The sequence below is a fragment of the Simochromis diagramma genome, unplaced genomic scaffold, assembly GCF_900408965.1.
Source record: "Simochromis diagramma unplaced genomic scaffold, fSimDia1.1 OVJJ01000618.1, whole genome shotgun sequence".
NCBI lineage: Eukaryota > Metazoa > Chordata > Actinopteri > Cichliformes > Cichlidae > Simochromis > Simochromis diagramma.
In genome coordinates this window covers 2,701,143-2,718,114 of record NW_024387423.1, presented here as the reverse complement: position 1 = coordinate 2,718,114, position 16,972 = coordinate 2,701,143, and the positions used below count along the sequence as shown (strand labels likewise).

General features: G+C 43.8%; 1 protein-coding gene and 1 long non-coding RNA gene across 6 annotated transcripts in view; one reads left to right on the top strand and one right to left on the bottom strand.

Annotated features, from left to right (window-relative positions):
* The window catches only part of ptprub (protein tyrosine phosphatase receptor type Ub), a 190,084-nt gene that overhangs the window by 53,755 nt on the left and 119,357 nt on the right, over positions 1–16,972 (bottom strand). For all 4 annotated transcript variants that reach the window (XM_040012818.1, XM_040012819.1, XM_040012822.1 and 1 more), the window contains exons 8-12: positions 11,826–12,143; positions 8,672–8,781; positions 5,195–5,396; positions 2,869–2,971; positions 2,512–2,785 (exon numbers count right to left, since the gene is read on the bottom strand). In XM_040012818.1, coding sequence (XP_039868752.1) covers positions 2,512–2,785; positions 2,869–2,971; positions 5,195–5,396; positions 8,672–8,781; positions 11,826–12,143 — 1,007 coding nt within the window. The remainder of the gene's footprint in view (positions 1–2,511; positions 2,786–2,868; positions 2,972–5,194; positions 5,397–8,671; positions 8,782–11,825; positions 12,144–16,972) is intronic.
* LOC120722072 lies at positions 1,719–5,785 on the top strand. 2 transcript variants are annotated; one of them, XR_005693325.1, is made up of 4 exons: positions 1,719–2,043; positions 2,613–2,778; positions 2,876–2,964; positions 5,639–5,785. It is a non-coding gene; the product is annotated as an uncharacterized LOC120722072 (long non-coding RNA). The 2 variants fall into 2 exon arrangements; XR_005693324.1 differs by lacking the exon at positions 5,639–5,785 and having other exon boundaries at positions 2,876–2,993.

Genomic DNA, 16,972 nt, shown 5'->3' with positions numbered 1-16,972 from the left:
ACTGACATCACACAGCTATTACACTGACATCAATGAAAAAGCTATATTAACCTCCTAGGACCTGCCGTCCACATATGTGGACATCACATTTTGGGTTATTTAGACCAAAATACTAAATTTTGCTCTACATGGGCCTGATATCCACTTACGAGGACATTATACTGCTACTGTTATATCAAAATTTTAAATGAATATCCTCATATGTGGCTCTCATTTTTCTTAAAAACAAAAATAAGGTAAAAAAAAAAATCTGGTAATTCTTTGTTTTTTACATTCATCGGGCCCCAATCAGCCCAAATATCAAAGAGAAATTAAAAATGCATGTCGTGAAAGAGTTCGGGTCTTAGGAGGTTAATAAGATCCTGTGCTAAGCAATGAACACTGAGCAAGGTCTGACACACTACCCGAAATATAGTGTTTGTGAGGGTAAACTTGTTCTGACTAAAACTCCTTGTGTTAAAAGCTGATTTAAGTGAAGTCGGTTCGGTCCTGTAGCACCGATATACAGATTTAAACACTCACTGCATCTGTACTTCCAGGCAAAGCAATGTTTAAAGGACTGAGGACAATGTTGGCTGTGTGATTTGGCACTGTGCTCCCATCACTGTGGGTCATGGATGCTGGCCCCCTGCCAGGCAAAACAAAGCCTAATCCCATCCGCCGGTAAAGCCAGGCCGCCCCTATCTAATCCCATTCTTGGTAGCCTAGCTGTGTGAAGTGCTCACACAGCACTCCGTCCGTGTGTTTTTTCACTGGGTTGGAAAAAGATCTTACTGGTGGGGACGAGCCACCCAGCTCCTGTTTGCAGGATTTTTAAAAACACTCACACGCACACTCCTAATGAAAAAGCAGCCGACAGAAATCGGAAAAAATAAGCAGACACGAGTGACCCAGCTTGCACGTATTTATCACCAGCTGATGATCACAGAAGACTGTGTTTTTACCTACGGCAATAACTCTCAGCTACATTGCCACAGTCTGTGAATATTAAAGCAGCAGCTTTCTACCACTGATCAGCTGCACCTGTGCCCAATTATCCTTAAGTAATTGCCTCACCCAGGTAGCAGCTCTTCCTGTAATGGAATTTGGAAAGGTAATGTGGCATCCTCTGGGTACAACTGAAGGTCTTTGTCTGTTCAAGAACAATGAAATGGAAGGAAGCACAGCCGTGTGGAAACAAGGTCTGCAAGTTTTTAGTGAGTGGACAGAAAAGCAGTCGCGTAAAAGCCTCAGGTTTAGTTCTGCGTTACCTTTGCCAGCTACATCTGGATTTCTCTCGAAGATAATTAACTAATTATTTGCATAAAGAAAGAGGGGAGCAGACAAGGACATGGAGGTAACAGGACAGAAAGAGGGGAGCAGACAAGGACATGGAGGTAACAGGACAGAAAGAGGGGAGCAGACAAGGACATGGAGGTAACAGGACAGAAAGAGGGGAGCAGACAAGGACATGGAGGTAACGGGACAGAAAGAGGGGAGCAGACAAGGACATGGAGGTAACGGGACAGAAAGGGGAGCAGACAAGGACATGGAGGTAACGGGACAGAAAGAGGGGAGCAGACAAGGACATGGAGGTAACAGGACAGAAAGGGGAGCAGACAAGGACATGGAGGTAACGGGACAGAAAGAGGGGAGCAGACAAGGACATGGAGGTAACGGGACAGAAAGAGGGGAGCAGACAAGGACATGGAGGTAACAGGACAGAAAGGGGAGCAGACAAGGACATGGAGGTAACGGGACAGAAAGGGGAGCAGACAAGGACATGGAGGTAACGGGACAGAAAGAGGGGAGCAGACAAGGACATGGAGGTAACGGGACAGAAAGAGGGGAGCAGACAAGGACATGGAGGTAACGGGACAGAAAGAGGGGAGCAGACAAGGACATGGAGGTAACAGGACAGAAAGAGGGGAGCAGACAAGGACATGGAGGTAACGGGACAGAAAGAGGGGAGCAGACAAGGACATGGAGGTAACGGGACAGAGGAGGCGAATGAAGTGGATTGTTTACTCTGAGTAATTCCACTTAATCAGAGCTTTGCTTGCTGTAAGTAATACATGCAAGTAATTCCTGTCTCAGAAATGCTTTGTTTGCAGAGAATCAAAGTGGTAGGATGTAAGCGTTTGTAGTTTTCAAGTAGTTACATTTGCCTGCAGTTTGTTTTCATCCAACAACCTCTTTCACTGCATAAGTGCTTGTTCAGAGGTCCACACAATACATCAGTCACAGCATTAGTACTTTAAATACAGATACTCATTAACGACCAAACACCACTGACTTCATTTGAGTACCACTGGCCAGGGATTAAACTGGGATAATATGGAGATGGGTGTGTTAACATCAGTGGTCAACAGAACAGTTTTCCATACAAAGGCCTGCAACTGATTTGAGAACATTTAATACATTAAAGAACAGGAGTGTCATTGGTACAATTTGACACAGACTATAACAAGGTCTGCAAAAACAACGTATCCAGATTTGCTGCAACACCAGTGCAAGTTTATAGTCACTCACCCCTCTGAAGTTGCTCATAGCCTGGAAGTAGACAAGGTAGCTTTTGCGGGGGTCCAAAGGGCTATTCCAGTAACCATTATACGTGTGATTGTCACCCACAGTAAAGGGACTGGCCTCGGGCAGACTGCTGGGCGGCAGCTCGGCTGTGTAGTAGTGAGGCGTCCCTCGGGCCTGGGCCTCCCCGTGTGACATGGGCAACGGAAAGCATTCCTGCACCCCCAGTTCCCGCTTCACTTTCTTCCCAGTTTCTTCCTCAACCACTACCTGGTATGTGCTGTACAAAGAGCGGATGTGCATTTTAATAAGCCTGGAGCATTGATGAAAATCATTTTTCTGTACCTGAAATGATCTCCTCACCTAACAGGTGCTCCTCTGCCTTGGGCGGGGCGCAGCAGGACAGTAATTGTGCTCTCTGTCTCACTCAGCGGAGACGGCATGTCTCCGTAATCAAAGGTGGGAGCTGTGGACACCAGACACAAAAGCTTACATGTCAAAAACAATAAAAGCACAGGCAAATAAGCACACGTCTAGCCTTAGCCAGTGCTCATTTCTGCCTCTTTGTCCTTTCACATAAACATGTTCATCCTTGAAATGTCACGTAACACGGAGCCTCACTCACTCACTATATAGCGTTTTCCTCATAATACACTAACTAGTGGCAATGCAGACAGTTGTTGATACACTGGCATATCTCGCCATGTCATTAAGATAAAAAATGTGCGCACACAGCTACATCACTATACCATCTTTTACATATTTACAGTTTAGACTATGGAACTAGAAATTCAGAGATGAATTTTTAAGTCAAGGGAGTCGACCTCATTTTGAATCGTGGGCCACACGCAGCCCAATTTGACCTTAAGTGGGTCGGATCAGCAAAACTTGATTTTGTCAATGTGCAGTCAAGAAGTTTAACTACAGTGCAGATCAATTTTTCCACACAAAGTTTTTCTACTGTAGCAAGTGAAAAGAAATCTGTCAGCACGACTCTTTGGGCTTAAATTATAAGAAAGAACTGTGTCAAATTACAAAAATAAATCTGTTTGTTCGTTGCACAGACAGCCCTGTAATTTTAACTTGCACTTAATTACTTTGTTTTAGTATGAATGACTGGGGGGGGGAGGTCTTTATCAGTGGGAAAAGCTGTAAAAAGTATGAAAATACAGGTGAAAGTTGAAAATTCTTATCCCATCTTTCACATTTTTCAAAGCTTCCCAGTGGGCCAGATTGGAGTCTTTGCCGAGCAGAGTCTGACCCCCCGAGCCTAATGTTTAACACCCCTGGTCTAAGCCGCACAAACTGTCTTTTTGAGCAAAGACTCGTTCCTTTGTCAGCATACAGGGATAAACGGGCTAATATACCCAAACCCCATATTGTCATTTTAAGTACAATGTTTGAATTTCCCTTCTAGTTGTCTTAGAAACAAGTCCAATTAAAAGTAAAGGGAGTGAAGCTAAATTGAATGGGTTTTTCATTTAAAAGGATTTGGCTAAAGTCATGCTCCTCCCTGGAGATGTGGCGGCACATTTTTCTTTAATATCAGCAGTCAATTAGCGAGGGGGAAGAGAGCAAACTATTCATGAGGAATCGATAATTATCATATTAAAAAGCAGTTCACTAATAGCGCAGAAGGAAAGAGCACGCATCAATTAAGGTGAGTTATTGAGGAAAACCAGATGCACTATTGTCGACATTACGTACTGCCAAAAAAGGAAAAAAAAGAGGGTTCGATGCCAGTTGCCACACTGAGCCTGTCTGAGAGATTAGTGCCCGTCAGCCACGACTCCGCGTGCACGCGAATGAGGAAACGTGCGTGGAAGGATACTCCGCGGTGGGTGTTGCTTGAAGATGCTGACAGTAGTGGCTGTTGAAGGTGTTCAGTGTTTGCTAGCTGTCAGTGCAGATTTGAGAGACGCTCAGTGTAAGTGAATGTTCTGCACCGTGGGCCAGAGGAGGAGGCTGAGGATGATCTGCAAAGACTTTTGGACTCTATCTGTGGTCTGGCTCCACGCCAGATTGCTGTCTGCCATACAGCGAGTGAGCCTGTGCACTAAATCTATAATTAAACAAACCGGACCTCTCTGCAAAGAGATGGGGGCAGAGAGAGTAAATGTTCGAGCGAGACCGAGTGGGAGTGGTCGTGCTGTGTGCTCCTCAGAGGTGTAATCTCATCCCTTAACAAGCGCAAATGCATCATTAAAAGGAAACAGAAACACAAAGGTTGGATTTCTATCACCAGTAATAAGCTCTGAGACTCTCAGAAGGGGTGTTCAGGTCCCGAGAATGTTCTAAATCTTTCTTCAAACATAACGCACAGCAGTGTCCCCTCTGTTGTGCTTTCCTGCTACCTGCAAGTTAATTTATGTCTTGAGAACTGTGAGATGACAGCGTGCCACTAGATTGGAAAGGCAATTGGAAAATAGCTCTTGCACTCTGGGAGCAGCAGTTTTGCCTCAGCGAGGGAAGAAGACACAGAGGTTAAAAGAGAGAAAACCTGATTTCTAATTATAGCACACAGTGGGTGAAGTCTCACTGTTGTACCTGCATGCTGCATTAGCGATAGGCAGCGATGGCACAGAGAACAGCCTCTACACGCCCGCCTTCATTTCTATCTTACGATTTTACACCAGATTTCACACCGTCGCCCACGATAGCACGGATGCTCCGACAGCGGCGCTCCTACCAGAGATGTTAGTGGTGATCTCGGTGAGGGCCGTCTGGCCAAAGCCCTTGGCCGTACGTGCCCGGACGGAGATTAGGTAAGTCGTTCCGGGGTGGAGGTTGGAGAACATGTGGTAGGTTTCGTTCTTGAGCTTTGACACTGTTCTCCTGGGTCCTGGGACGTTGATGCTCGGATCAGATGACTCGATACTCTGGTAGCTGATCTGATGTCAGATAGGGAATAAAAACAGCATAAAAAACAGTTAAAATGTTTTTTTGCTCTGTTGTTATACCTGCTAACAAACTTCAACTGTGATTTCCCCCCCACCAGTTGAGTTCATCAAATAGGTGCACAAATGGCTCGGTCATAAGTAGTAAATTAAATATTTCATTGATATGATTCACTTGACATGAAATAAAAACTGCTTCACTAAATAAACATGCTAATTGCTCATGTGGTTTCCAGTTTCAGGTGAATACGTCTTGATTGGCATGGTCGCCATTAGCTCAAAGGCATACGAGCAACATGGAGCTCTGGTGAGAAGCATTGGAAGCCGTAAGTGATTTTCTGACTAAGTAACTCATTATGAAGGCCAGAGACGGAACCTCACGCACTAAAAAGTATTTCCAAGCATGAAAATCAATACTGTGAAGTGTTTATGAGTTTAATTAACACTTGTTAACACTACGAAATCGGTGCGCGAGAGTGTCCTCAAAAAAGTGTAATCTTTTCAAAAGTTTTTCCTCGAGAGGTGATTAGCTGTGCCTCTACCTCATGAGAATTTCCACTTATGCTCTTTGAAATAGTGGAGAGCTAAATGAGATGACCTTACCGCAATCAGACAAGGGTGAGCGTATTAGGGAAACGTGGAGCTGGAGGAGATCCACTTCACTGAAGAAACGAACACACACACGATGCGTACCGTATGTGCTCGTGCGCGTGCACGTGCACGTTGCACACACCGGCGCTGACGCTCGAGCTGAACCGAAGCTTCTGCTGATTATCATAAGAAGAGCTTAATGTCTGCTCATGCTCGTAGGGAGAAGATAGAATTATGAGCCATCCAGTGACTGAGAACAGACAGACCACTGTGTTTCTGCTACAAAGGCATTCATAAAAAATGCCAGACCCAGCACAGAAGAACGAGGGGGGCTTGCAGGACAGCTTTCTGGTCGATAGGCTCAGGCAGACTGGTCAATAGTTTAATCTGAGAGAAATGAAGAGGATTTCTACAGCTTTGTATAAAGCTTTCTTTGTCAGTTGAGGAAGATCAGTGTACACTACAGTGTAAAAATCTTGTGCAGCCTCCACTTTATATGTCAAACTGGAAATTCTATTTAATATATCCTTGAGGTGACATTGCAAGAAAAGCCACGGAAGGAAGAGTTGAGCATGCTCAACTCTTCTGCAAACAGAGGGTGTAAAGTAAATGCAAAATGATTGTCCAGCTAAGCAGAAGCCCTACAGCAAAAATTTGTGTATCGATTAAGGTGCCACTCTCTGTTTCTACAGGACAAGAAGACCAAGCCATGTGCTCAAGGGTCAGCAAAAGCATATCCAGTCATCGCTGCTATTTTTGTTTATAAAGACACACATGCATTGTCCGTTGGGTGGAAAAAGAAAAAAGCATAAACTGCAGCAGAGCGGTTGTGTGATTAAGCACATACTTTATCTGTGCTGTGCCAGTTGCAGCAATGCTGAAATTGGTTCAGCAACTAGAGAGGGAAATATTTTTTGCACTAGGCAGGAAACAAAAAAGAACAGGCACGTTTCAGTTCCAGGAAAATGCTGTTTGGGTTTGTTATTTTTTTTGTATTGCTGGAGATTTTTTTTTGTGCTGGTAAAAATATTGAATATAAAGTTAACAACCCCTTAAAAAGAACCTCTAAATTTATCAAACCAAATGGGAAAATTATATTTTATTCTTGACCACAAAAATGGCATGGAAGCAGTAGAACAAACTACATCCACATCCACCTCAGTTTAATTTATGAGTTTAGTCGTATGTATGATGCAAGCAACCCAATAAAGAAACTCAGCCTGCAGTTAAGCACCTGATCGTGCATTTTGCTTAGCTTTAAGACTTTACCAGCTATCCCAGCAGCCCTTTATGTGTTGGAGGTACGTTTCATCCTACAGAGGTCACACAGCAGATGCCTGCACCGGGACTTTTACTGAAACTGTGAGTAAGGCGTCTATACTTTGCAGGCATTATATATTCTGGGGAGGTCTTGCATTGGATGACACCCAGGAGTGATTGCCACTCAAAATCTCAGAAGAAGATCATAGTTGATCTTCTATCATAGTTGAGTTCAGAGTGTCAGTCTCCTTTTTTCAGGCAGCATGTATGACCTACGTCTCTCACATGACACACTGTTGATGGCACACGTGGCACAAATGTTTTACTCACTGGCTCAATGGTCTTTCATTAATTTGCCTGATTTACAAAATTAAGGATGTTTAAATTTATTAAAACTGATTTTTTTTTTATTCTTTACATTTGACGTCTTAAAACTCATCCCTGCATCACTTTTCTTTTCAGCAATAGTGTATGCACTCATACAATCCCGATGCTCACTTTTATCACTATACAATACCAATAGGGTTAATACCACCAGGCTTTCCATCTGTAGTATATAATATTTAACAACTTTATTTAGAATATTACTGGGTTTTTCTTTGTATTGTCAAAGCCACTTTACAAATAAGGCACCACGGTTGCAGGTGGCACGGATAGCTTGGATGGCAGGTGAGGGAGAGAAACTGACAGAGACCTCACTCTGCGCCTTTCAACTGAAATGCCGACAGTGTTTAACAGGACGTTGAAATATGATTAAACATAATACTATTTAAACAACCAAAGTCAGATTCAAATTAAATTTTCCAGCTGTCTGTCAGGGCAGGAGAGGAATATCAGAGTTACTATTGGCTAGAGAATACGAGCTAGTTTGATGGTTTCCTAGCAATAACACGTTTAATATCTGTGTTTATTTTACTGTAGATCAATGTAATTTCATTTTTTTAAAGATTCATCTGAGCATATGAAATTCTCTTTTAGTTGTAGTCTAAAATCACTACTGTACAGACTGCACTTAAATAACTGATTCATCATCATCAGACACTTTGTACACAGAAATATTTTCCCAGTTAGTTTCTGGTACGCAAACCATGGCAACCCTGAATAAAGTTCAAGATAAAGCACAGAGACGTTGATTAATCACCCATCCAGCCACTGGTATTTAACATGCTGATATGTATGGGTACAGCCTTGCTTGTTATTAGATTTGAATATGTTTACACTCCAGAATCATTAAAAGAATCAGCAAACAACAGCACAGCAACCATGTTAGCTGATTAAGTCAACTTTTAAGTCCAGCGGAGCCAACAATGATAACAGAGAGACTACTAAATGCTCGCACCTGCCTCAATCCACCAAACTCTACAACCAATTAAATTTACACATCGAAGAAATTCACCCTCATGTCTCCATGGGCTCACCTCATACTGGGTAATAAGTCCATTGGGCTCAACAGGCTCCTCCCACTTCAGGAAGATCATGTCATCCAGTGGGGTGAAGGTGAGCGACTCCGGTGCGATGCCTCCAGGGACTATGAGAAATTACAGAACAAACATTTGTCAGGGAAACTGAAGGGCTAATCACACAGTGATCCTCTCCTGTCAATATCACAGAGTGAATGTCATTGTGGCCCAGAGCGACGCATCACACAAAGCACTCTGACACACAGAGCAGTAGGCAGGCAAAACTCACAAAAAGGATACAGTTTATTCATGAACTGCATAAATTATGCACCCATTACAAAGATGAGAAAAAAGAAAATATTATAAAAGAATTATATTTTTTATTCTGCTTCAGTCAAAGCTTAAATATACTGATGAATATGTGAAGGCCTGAGCTCTCAACTATACATGGTTTTGGGGCCATTCAGTTGAAGTCCTGGTCCCAGCGGTCTGTGCGAGTACTGCGCAGAGGAAGACTGTTATGTGAGATTCAGGCCTGAGGCTAAAGCGAGAGCCAAACAGCTGAGTTGACTGTTTTTTTGAATTGGGTTAGTCAGGACGACAAATTTGCTTATTGGGACTTTTGGAAAAGGTGGTTCTAATTGGCACACACTGTTTGTATTTATACATATACTCATCTTTATCTAAGCAAAAGAAAAACATTCACTCTCTTATTTGGTTGCTCTTTTTCTATCTTTCTCTGTACGTATGTGTGTATGTAGCTTTCTGAAAAATCCTGTTTGTTTAGATGTTTTTCCTTTTTTTGGTTCACGGCAGAATTGATTTCTCCTTTAGCCACCACGCAGAAAATCTGTGAAGGCACACAGGAATAATAGGAGATAAGAAATAAGAACAAAATCCTATCTCGGGATTGCCCGAGTCTCAGATATGTTTTCTCTTTTATGTTATTTCCATCTAAAAATGAAATGGATCTTTTGTGATGCTGACTCAGTCAGCCGGTCGCCCTTTCTGTATTAATGCGTAAGGGAGAAGGGGAGGAGAAGTTTTAATTACACAAAACTGGGCTGATAATGGATTTGTGTATTTTGAACACTGATGGAAAAGCAGAATTACACCAATCTGGCATAACATTATGACCACTGCCAGGTGAAGCAAATAACACTGATTATCTCTTCATCATGGCACCTGTTAGTGAGTGGGTGATATTAAGGAGCAAGTGAACATTTTGTCCTAAAAGCTGATTTGTTAGAAGCAGAAATCTGGCAAACCTAAGGATCTGAGCAAGTCTGAGATGTGCCAAATTGTGATGCTAGATAACTGGGTCAGATCATATCCAGAACTGTAACTCTGGGATGTTCCCAGTCTGCAGTCGTTTATATCTATCAAACACAAAGAAAGAACAGCGGTGAACCAGCAGCAAGGTTACAGGTGACCAAGGATCACTAATGCACAGAGCTGTTCTGGTAGAAAGGTGTCAGAATCTACATCCGCATTGCAGTTTGTTGTGTACCCCTGTCCCCAAATGAAAGCACCAACAATGGTCACGAAGCATCAGAACTGGACCACGGAGCCATGGAGGAAGGTATCCACATTTTCTTTGACATCACATGGATGGCCGGTTGTGTGTGCATCGCTTACCATGGTGAAACACCTGGTGTTAGGATGCACTATGGCAGGGGTGTCCAACTCCAGGCCTCAAGGGCCGGTGTCCTGCAGGTTTTTGATCTCACCCTGGGCCAACACCGCTGAATCAAATGATTAGTTCATTACCAGGCCTCTGAAGAACTTGTTGAGGAGGTAATTTAGCCATTTAAATCAGCCATGTTGGATCAAGGACACATTTAAAACCTATAGGACAGCAGCCCTTGAGGCCTGGAGTTGGACACTATGGGAGGAAGACCAGCCACCGGAGGCAGTGTGATGCTTTCTACTTGGAAACCTTGGGTCCTGTCATCCATGTGGATGGTACATTGACATATATCAATACCTAAGCACTGAAACCGTATTCCCTGATGGCTGTGGCCTCTTTCAGCAGGGTAGTGCGCCCTGCTACAAAACTAAAATAGTTCAGGAGCACAACAACAAGTTGTTTAGCCTCTAAATTCCCCTCAAAATCTCAATCCAATCAAGCATCTGTGGGATGTGCTTGACAAACAAGTCTAACAAGTCCATGGAGGCTTCATCTTACAATTTACAGGGCTTAAAGGTTCTGTTTCTAACAGCTTGGTGCCAGATACACCAGCACATCTTAGGGGTCGGGTGAAGTCCATGCCTCAATAGCTCAGGGCTTTTTTGCAAGCAAAAGAGGGACGACACAATCCTAGGGAGGTGGTGTATGTCCACAAAATTATAACATGGGACAGTTTCAATGTGGGAAGCCTGCACTTATTATGAGAACATACAGTGAGCTAACCCCAGACCGCAGTTTAGCATGTGACAATATGAGCAAATGCTTTAAGGCAATAAAACGTTGGACTGCCAACATTTAGTGGGAACCACATATTATTGGAACTTGTACTTTGTGATAATTGGAGAGTGGAGGGTTTCTGTTTGTTTGTTTTTTTAAGAAAATAACATTTATAATATGAAGGCCTGATGAATGACGGTGTCTTTGGCTGTTAAGGAGCGAGAGCAGCTTTAAGATTTTTCCCAGCTGCTCTAATATTAGTACACCTTGCTAATGTTACAGCTTTTTAAAGCAACAGTCCTACAATATTCTCACCTTCATCAAGGTCACAATGCTTTTGAAGAAAAGTGTTTCGGAAAGGTGTTGATTGGATTTTTTATTTTAATCTCGGAAGCGCTCAGCTTTTTGTTTCTCTCAGTTGTACTGCAATATAAAGCAAGGTGATTCTGTTATTTAGCCTCCCTTCATTGATTTAAATGAGGTGGAAAAGATAATAAACAGAAACGCCTGCTAGTAGGAAACAACGAGTTCAACAGCAACACAGACTACATCCGCCATTATAAAACAGTTTCACTGAAATCATTAGAACTTTAATAAACATTTGATCAGATATTAATGTTGCACTTTGCTGCAGATCTAATAAACTGGTAGTGAACCTTGAATGTGTAGCATTCATCCAGTGGCTCTATTCGGTTTTAGTTTCTCTGCGCTCCGTCTTTTACCATCTATCTACTGTCTTTTCTGTAATCTCCTTCTGGGACTTACTGTCCTCCTCCGTCTGAAAGGTGACCTCTCTGCCCTCTTTCTTCCCCTCTGGATTTGCCAGTGACAGACGGACATGGATGGCATGGTAGGGTGGCAGATCACGCAGCGTGAAGCGTGAGGCATTGTGTTCCACTGCAAGGCACTCGCGTACGGTGGTGTTGTGGCCGCCGCCTCCTCCCGCCATGGTGTAGCGGTAGCACAGGGACACTGAGTAGGTGTGGCAGCGTGTCAGGTTGAACGCCAAATTCTCCCACTGCAGGGACAACTGCCTGGGCTGGATATCTGTGGCGGCGAGTCCCCGTAATGCGCGCATGGGCTCTGTGAGAGATTGAGGAAAAGGATATGAGAGATATGGACAAGACACAGGTAAGCTTTTATTGTGAAATATTGGATTTTTGACAGAACATCCAGCAAATAGCCTGCATTACTAATATAACAGGACCACCCGGGCAGTTTTCAAGCTGTTCCTCTTCTACGTGCCGCCATACTGCCCTGCCACAGTGCAGAGGTCATTTTGCTGCCAGCACAACACACCCACATCCCTGATGGCAGAACAGGAACTTGCACCAATTGCGCTAATTAATCGGACAGGCCGCGGGTTGCTGTTGCACTCCCACCAGTCTCCTCCCTTTCCCCTACCGCAGAGCAAAGTGGTCATGCAGTAGTTTCACTCCTTCGCCCTGAGGTTTAATCCACATACAAAAAACACAAGAGCATTCACTTCCGCTGGTCAGTGTTACTGACGGGTCATCGCTGTGGCCCGGTCCATATTTTTAGAAGGCACCGAGTTAATTCTGGTCACTGGCGGGTTAACCCCGACTTTCTCTAACTCGTACTAAAAGAACAACAGCTGCGTCTGTGATATTCCCCTTGAATTTATTTGCTCACTGAAAGATACAGAGAGCCTCTATACCCAGAGGCACAGACCGGCCAGTGTTCGGGAGGACGTCCGAAACTGAAGCAAGGCCAAGTTAAGCCAAGGACATCCTCCGTATCAATGGAGGTATTTATCAGTGGAAATTATTAACACAATCAATGCCGTTTTTGTCAAGCAATATGCTACATAATGCATTGTATGGCTTTATTCTTTTAATAGGGCACGATGAGTAATGGGCCAGGGAGGCAGGGAATGACAGCAAAGATATCGGGTACAGCAAGAGATCAGTGGAGTTTGAGGTTACTGGCCAAGGTCTTCATTCCCTCGCTGACTTGCACACTCAGAGGGATTCTCGCTGCAGCACAGATTAGTGCAGAGAACTTAAATAAAGTGGCTAATGCATCACTGAGCAGGGGCTAATGCATTAAGACAAGTATTATCTGAGAAAATGGATTCAAAAGGTGCTCTGTACTTGTGCAAGGACACACAGGCACACAAACAGACATCACATACATATGTACATATATATATATATTCCAGACTGTCTGAGACACTTAGCTAGAGCAGTGGAGATTTTATGACAGTTCCAATCTATAGTAAAGGTCTCTGCAATCACCAACTTTCTCTTTTAATTTGCTATCTGGCATCTCAGGGTAGATGGAAATATGAACAGAGCATTGATCTGAACCTCATCCAGAGTAATGTGACGGTAGATAAATGGGTGGGCACGGTAATCGCACCGTAGTAGACTGCACCCAGTAAGAAATGTTAATGTACCATTGTTCAGTGTGACTGAGGATTGTCTTAATGGTGCAGTTGACAGTCTGCACAGTCTGAGAGCTAAATAAAGAGAGGCATTTAACTGCTGAGTTGATGAAAGCACCACCAAAGCGGCCACAGTGTGCTCATTATGGGTTTTCTCAAAGTGGACATTTGTGCCAGCCCCTTCCCCTAGCCTCGTCTTATTTGTCTGTATGCCACGGGCACCCGTTCCCTGGCACCCCGTGGCATGAAAACTGCAGCCGTCCCAACATGGACGAAAGCCCACAGCACCGTGGTGATGAACGGAGATTGGAAGTTAGAGAAGATGTGATTGGTTCTGGTTTACTTCCTCTAAAATTGTAGCATGGGACAGCAGCAGTATAGATTGTGTTATACAGACATTCACTCACACCCTGGTGCACAGAAATCCAAATCTGCCCATACAGGGAATTCTGCCTCTGAATGGAAGACATGATAAACGACATGCCAAGTAAGGCAAAGCACTTGTGTTCCTAATGTGCCTAATTTTAGTCGGGCTCCAGCGTTGGCTCCCTCTAACAGACCAAAAGCATCACGGGCAGGGGCTTTCCAGAAGGTTCAGTGACCCAGCAGCAGGTGGAAGCCCATTAGCATAGTTTGGGGACCACCTGCAGTACAAACGCTCGCCTCTCCTCTGTGGTTTACTTGAGGGGCTTCAAGCTGTGCTAATGCACCGTGCTGATAATCACAGCAATGGCTCATCAGGCACACCTGGATGACCATCGGAGCCAGGTGGAGACCGTGTTCACATTCACGGCCATTAGTTTTACAGCAGCGGCGCTAGGATGGCTCGCCACCACGAGGATGTATATGTGCACAGCGCAGCCGGCTAGCCAACATGCTTCACCATGAAAGTGCCAGATTAGTCACAGTGGTGAGACACGGCTTCGGGAGAGGAAATTCACTTCCTAAATACAAAAGAGGGTCCAAAATATCCCTTCTGTTCACCGGATAATTACAACCTTCCCCGAAACCAAACCACAACAACAACAGCAACCCCGCCGATCTATTTTCTCATACTTAAATGTAATCGGGCCAGCAGCGAGTGCATGTGCGTCTGTCTGTATTCAGGATTCAGCAGAAGCATGCAGGGTGAGCAGGGGTGGCGTGCACCAGATGGTTTGAAGGTTTGGGTCAGGGGAACTCTGGGAGACAGCCGGTTATTAGAGCTACTGAAGGGTCAAGAATGTGAGACGCACCAGGAGGAGATTCATAGTGTTGAAGTGTATAACAAAATACACACGTGTCAGAACTGTAAACACTGATTTGTGTCATGCAAAAGCCAATCAAATGAAGCCCCCACAACACACACAGACACACACGTATATATATGTACAAGATACACTGATGGGCCAAATTAATTTCACCTACACTTCCTCTGTGTTGAACTAGTGCTGCATCTAAATGCCCTGTTTAACAGCTCAGCAAACACAGCAGTATTACTTATCCCACACATGGCTGAACAACCTAATGTCACAGTGGTTGAAATGTAAATACATCATTAAAGGCAGAGTTTAGTGACTTTCACAAACACCGATAGCAGCAACTGTGAAAGCAATTTCCGTACGTTATGATTCCGCTCTCGCTTCACTTCTCGCACGCTCGCTTTCATTTTTACTCTCACTTTGAAAAACTACCCCGACTCCACCGCCATCGCCTTCCCTCTACTCTACTTCTTCTTGCTATCAACCTTTTTTTTTTTTTTTTATTGGGAATTTTCTCTGTCTCTCGTTGTTGCGGAGCGGTGTGCGGGGATAGGCGAAGGAGGGCAGAGAGCTCACTCACGGCGCCTGATGAATGAGGGGTGTCTCTGGCTGTTGGGAGAGGAGAGTAGCTTTAATATGTCATTGGAGAGGAGGCCAGGGAGGCTCTAGTGGAGCAGGGTAGGAAGATATGTGAGGGATGGTGTGTGGCAGGGAGAGACCGTTGGGCATAGAGAAGAGTGATGACCATGGAAGACGTGAATCCACAGACTGCCTTTGGGTAACACAAAGCTCTCCATTTTGTGTGTCTGTGACTACATCGCACACATTGCACATTCAGGCAGCGGTAATGACTACCTGCAGCTTCTGTGTGTGCATCTGCAGTAACGCAGTTTGTTGTATGTATATTTAAAAGAGAGCACGGTTATGGGGCCCTGCTCTTCTCCTGGGTGTTCTGTGTCTGAACAGTGACAAACGACAGAGACGGGAAACGCGAGCGGGACAAAATGAACAAAAACAATAAAAAGGCTTGATCAGAGCCTTAAAATGGACCAGAGAAAAATGATGATTTGGGGAATTGTTAAGTGTTAGTCTGAATAACGTAAGAGTCAAATGATAATGAGCTGTCTCTTTTTAAATTACAGTAGGCAGAAATCAACATTGTTGAGTTATTATTAGCCAAAAAAATCTTCTTTTTTCAGTTTTCTGACAAATCAAGAAAATCTTTCACCTGCTGATTCTTGTCCATTTGTTACACTAGCCAAATAAAATTTCTGTCTCCTCCAGTAGATACCAAAGAAGCCCTTTTTTAGACTAGCTACTGCAGTCAGCCAGCTGCTATCTTTTAAATAACCGTCAAAGCAATATTGCCATGCTGGCAGCAAATAAAGTCCCTTTCAGTCTCCTTGGCTACAGAGTTCAGAGAACACCAGTGATAACAAATATGCCTTTCTTATGAGATAAGTGCAGTATATGCAGCGACTGAGTCAGAACTTGTCTATCAGCTTCTCACTGATTGAATTTTAGCAGATTATCGTGACCAGCGCAGTCTCATATTGTAAGCTTCCTTTAAGTTGCAGTGTGTGGCTGTTGGGCATCAGTACAATGAGCTGAGGGTCTTTATTAGAACAGCTTCATCATAAGAAGGGGCCATATCTATAGGTATTATCATAGCCGAAATTAAAAGTATAAGCCTATCTGATTTAGAAATTCACTGAGCTGAGCTAAAGTAGAGGATGAGAGCTGCCTCGCACTTTACGGTTTATTAGTGTTCAACGTACTTTATCCTCATATGGTTTGCTCGGGGGTACTGCATTGCCTAAATAATGCAGATACCTCAGAGGTTTTTCAGAAACACAACGTGTTGTTTGGTGAGCTATTTCCACGCAATATCAACCCCCAATAAAAAAAAAAAAAAGATGTTTAAAAAAAGAAATGTTCTCACTTTTGTAACAACTCCAAACAGGAAACAGCTGACAAGACTGTCATCGTCTCTTCACACATGACAGCATACAAGATTTAGAGCTGCACACTGGCATAAACAAGATGTTAACAATAAGGCAGACATTCATCTGTTATTCAAATGAAAGCTTCCCCGTGGAGCTTTCGAGTGGAGCGTCTTCTTATTGTCTCGTGCACACGCACTAAGAGGCACGTCGACGTGAGGTGGCGTGACAGGTAGCGGGCCATGGAAAATATCAACGAGCCGGCACAAGCAGGAAGGACTCGTGCTGCTTAATAGTAAACACATAAACCGAGGTTGAAGC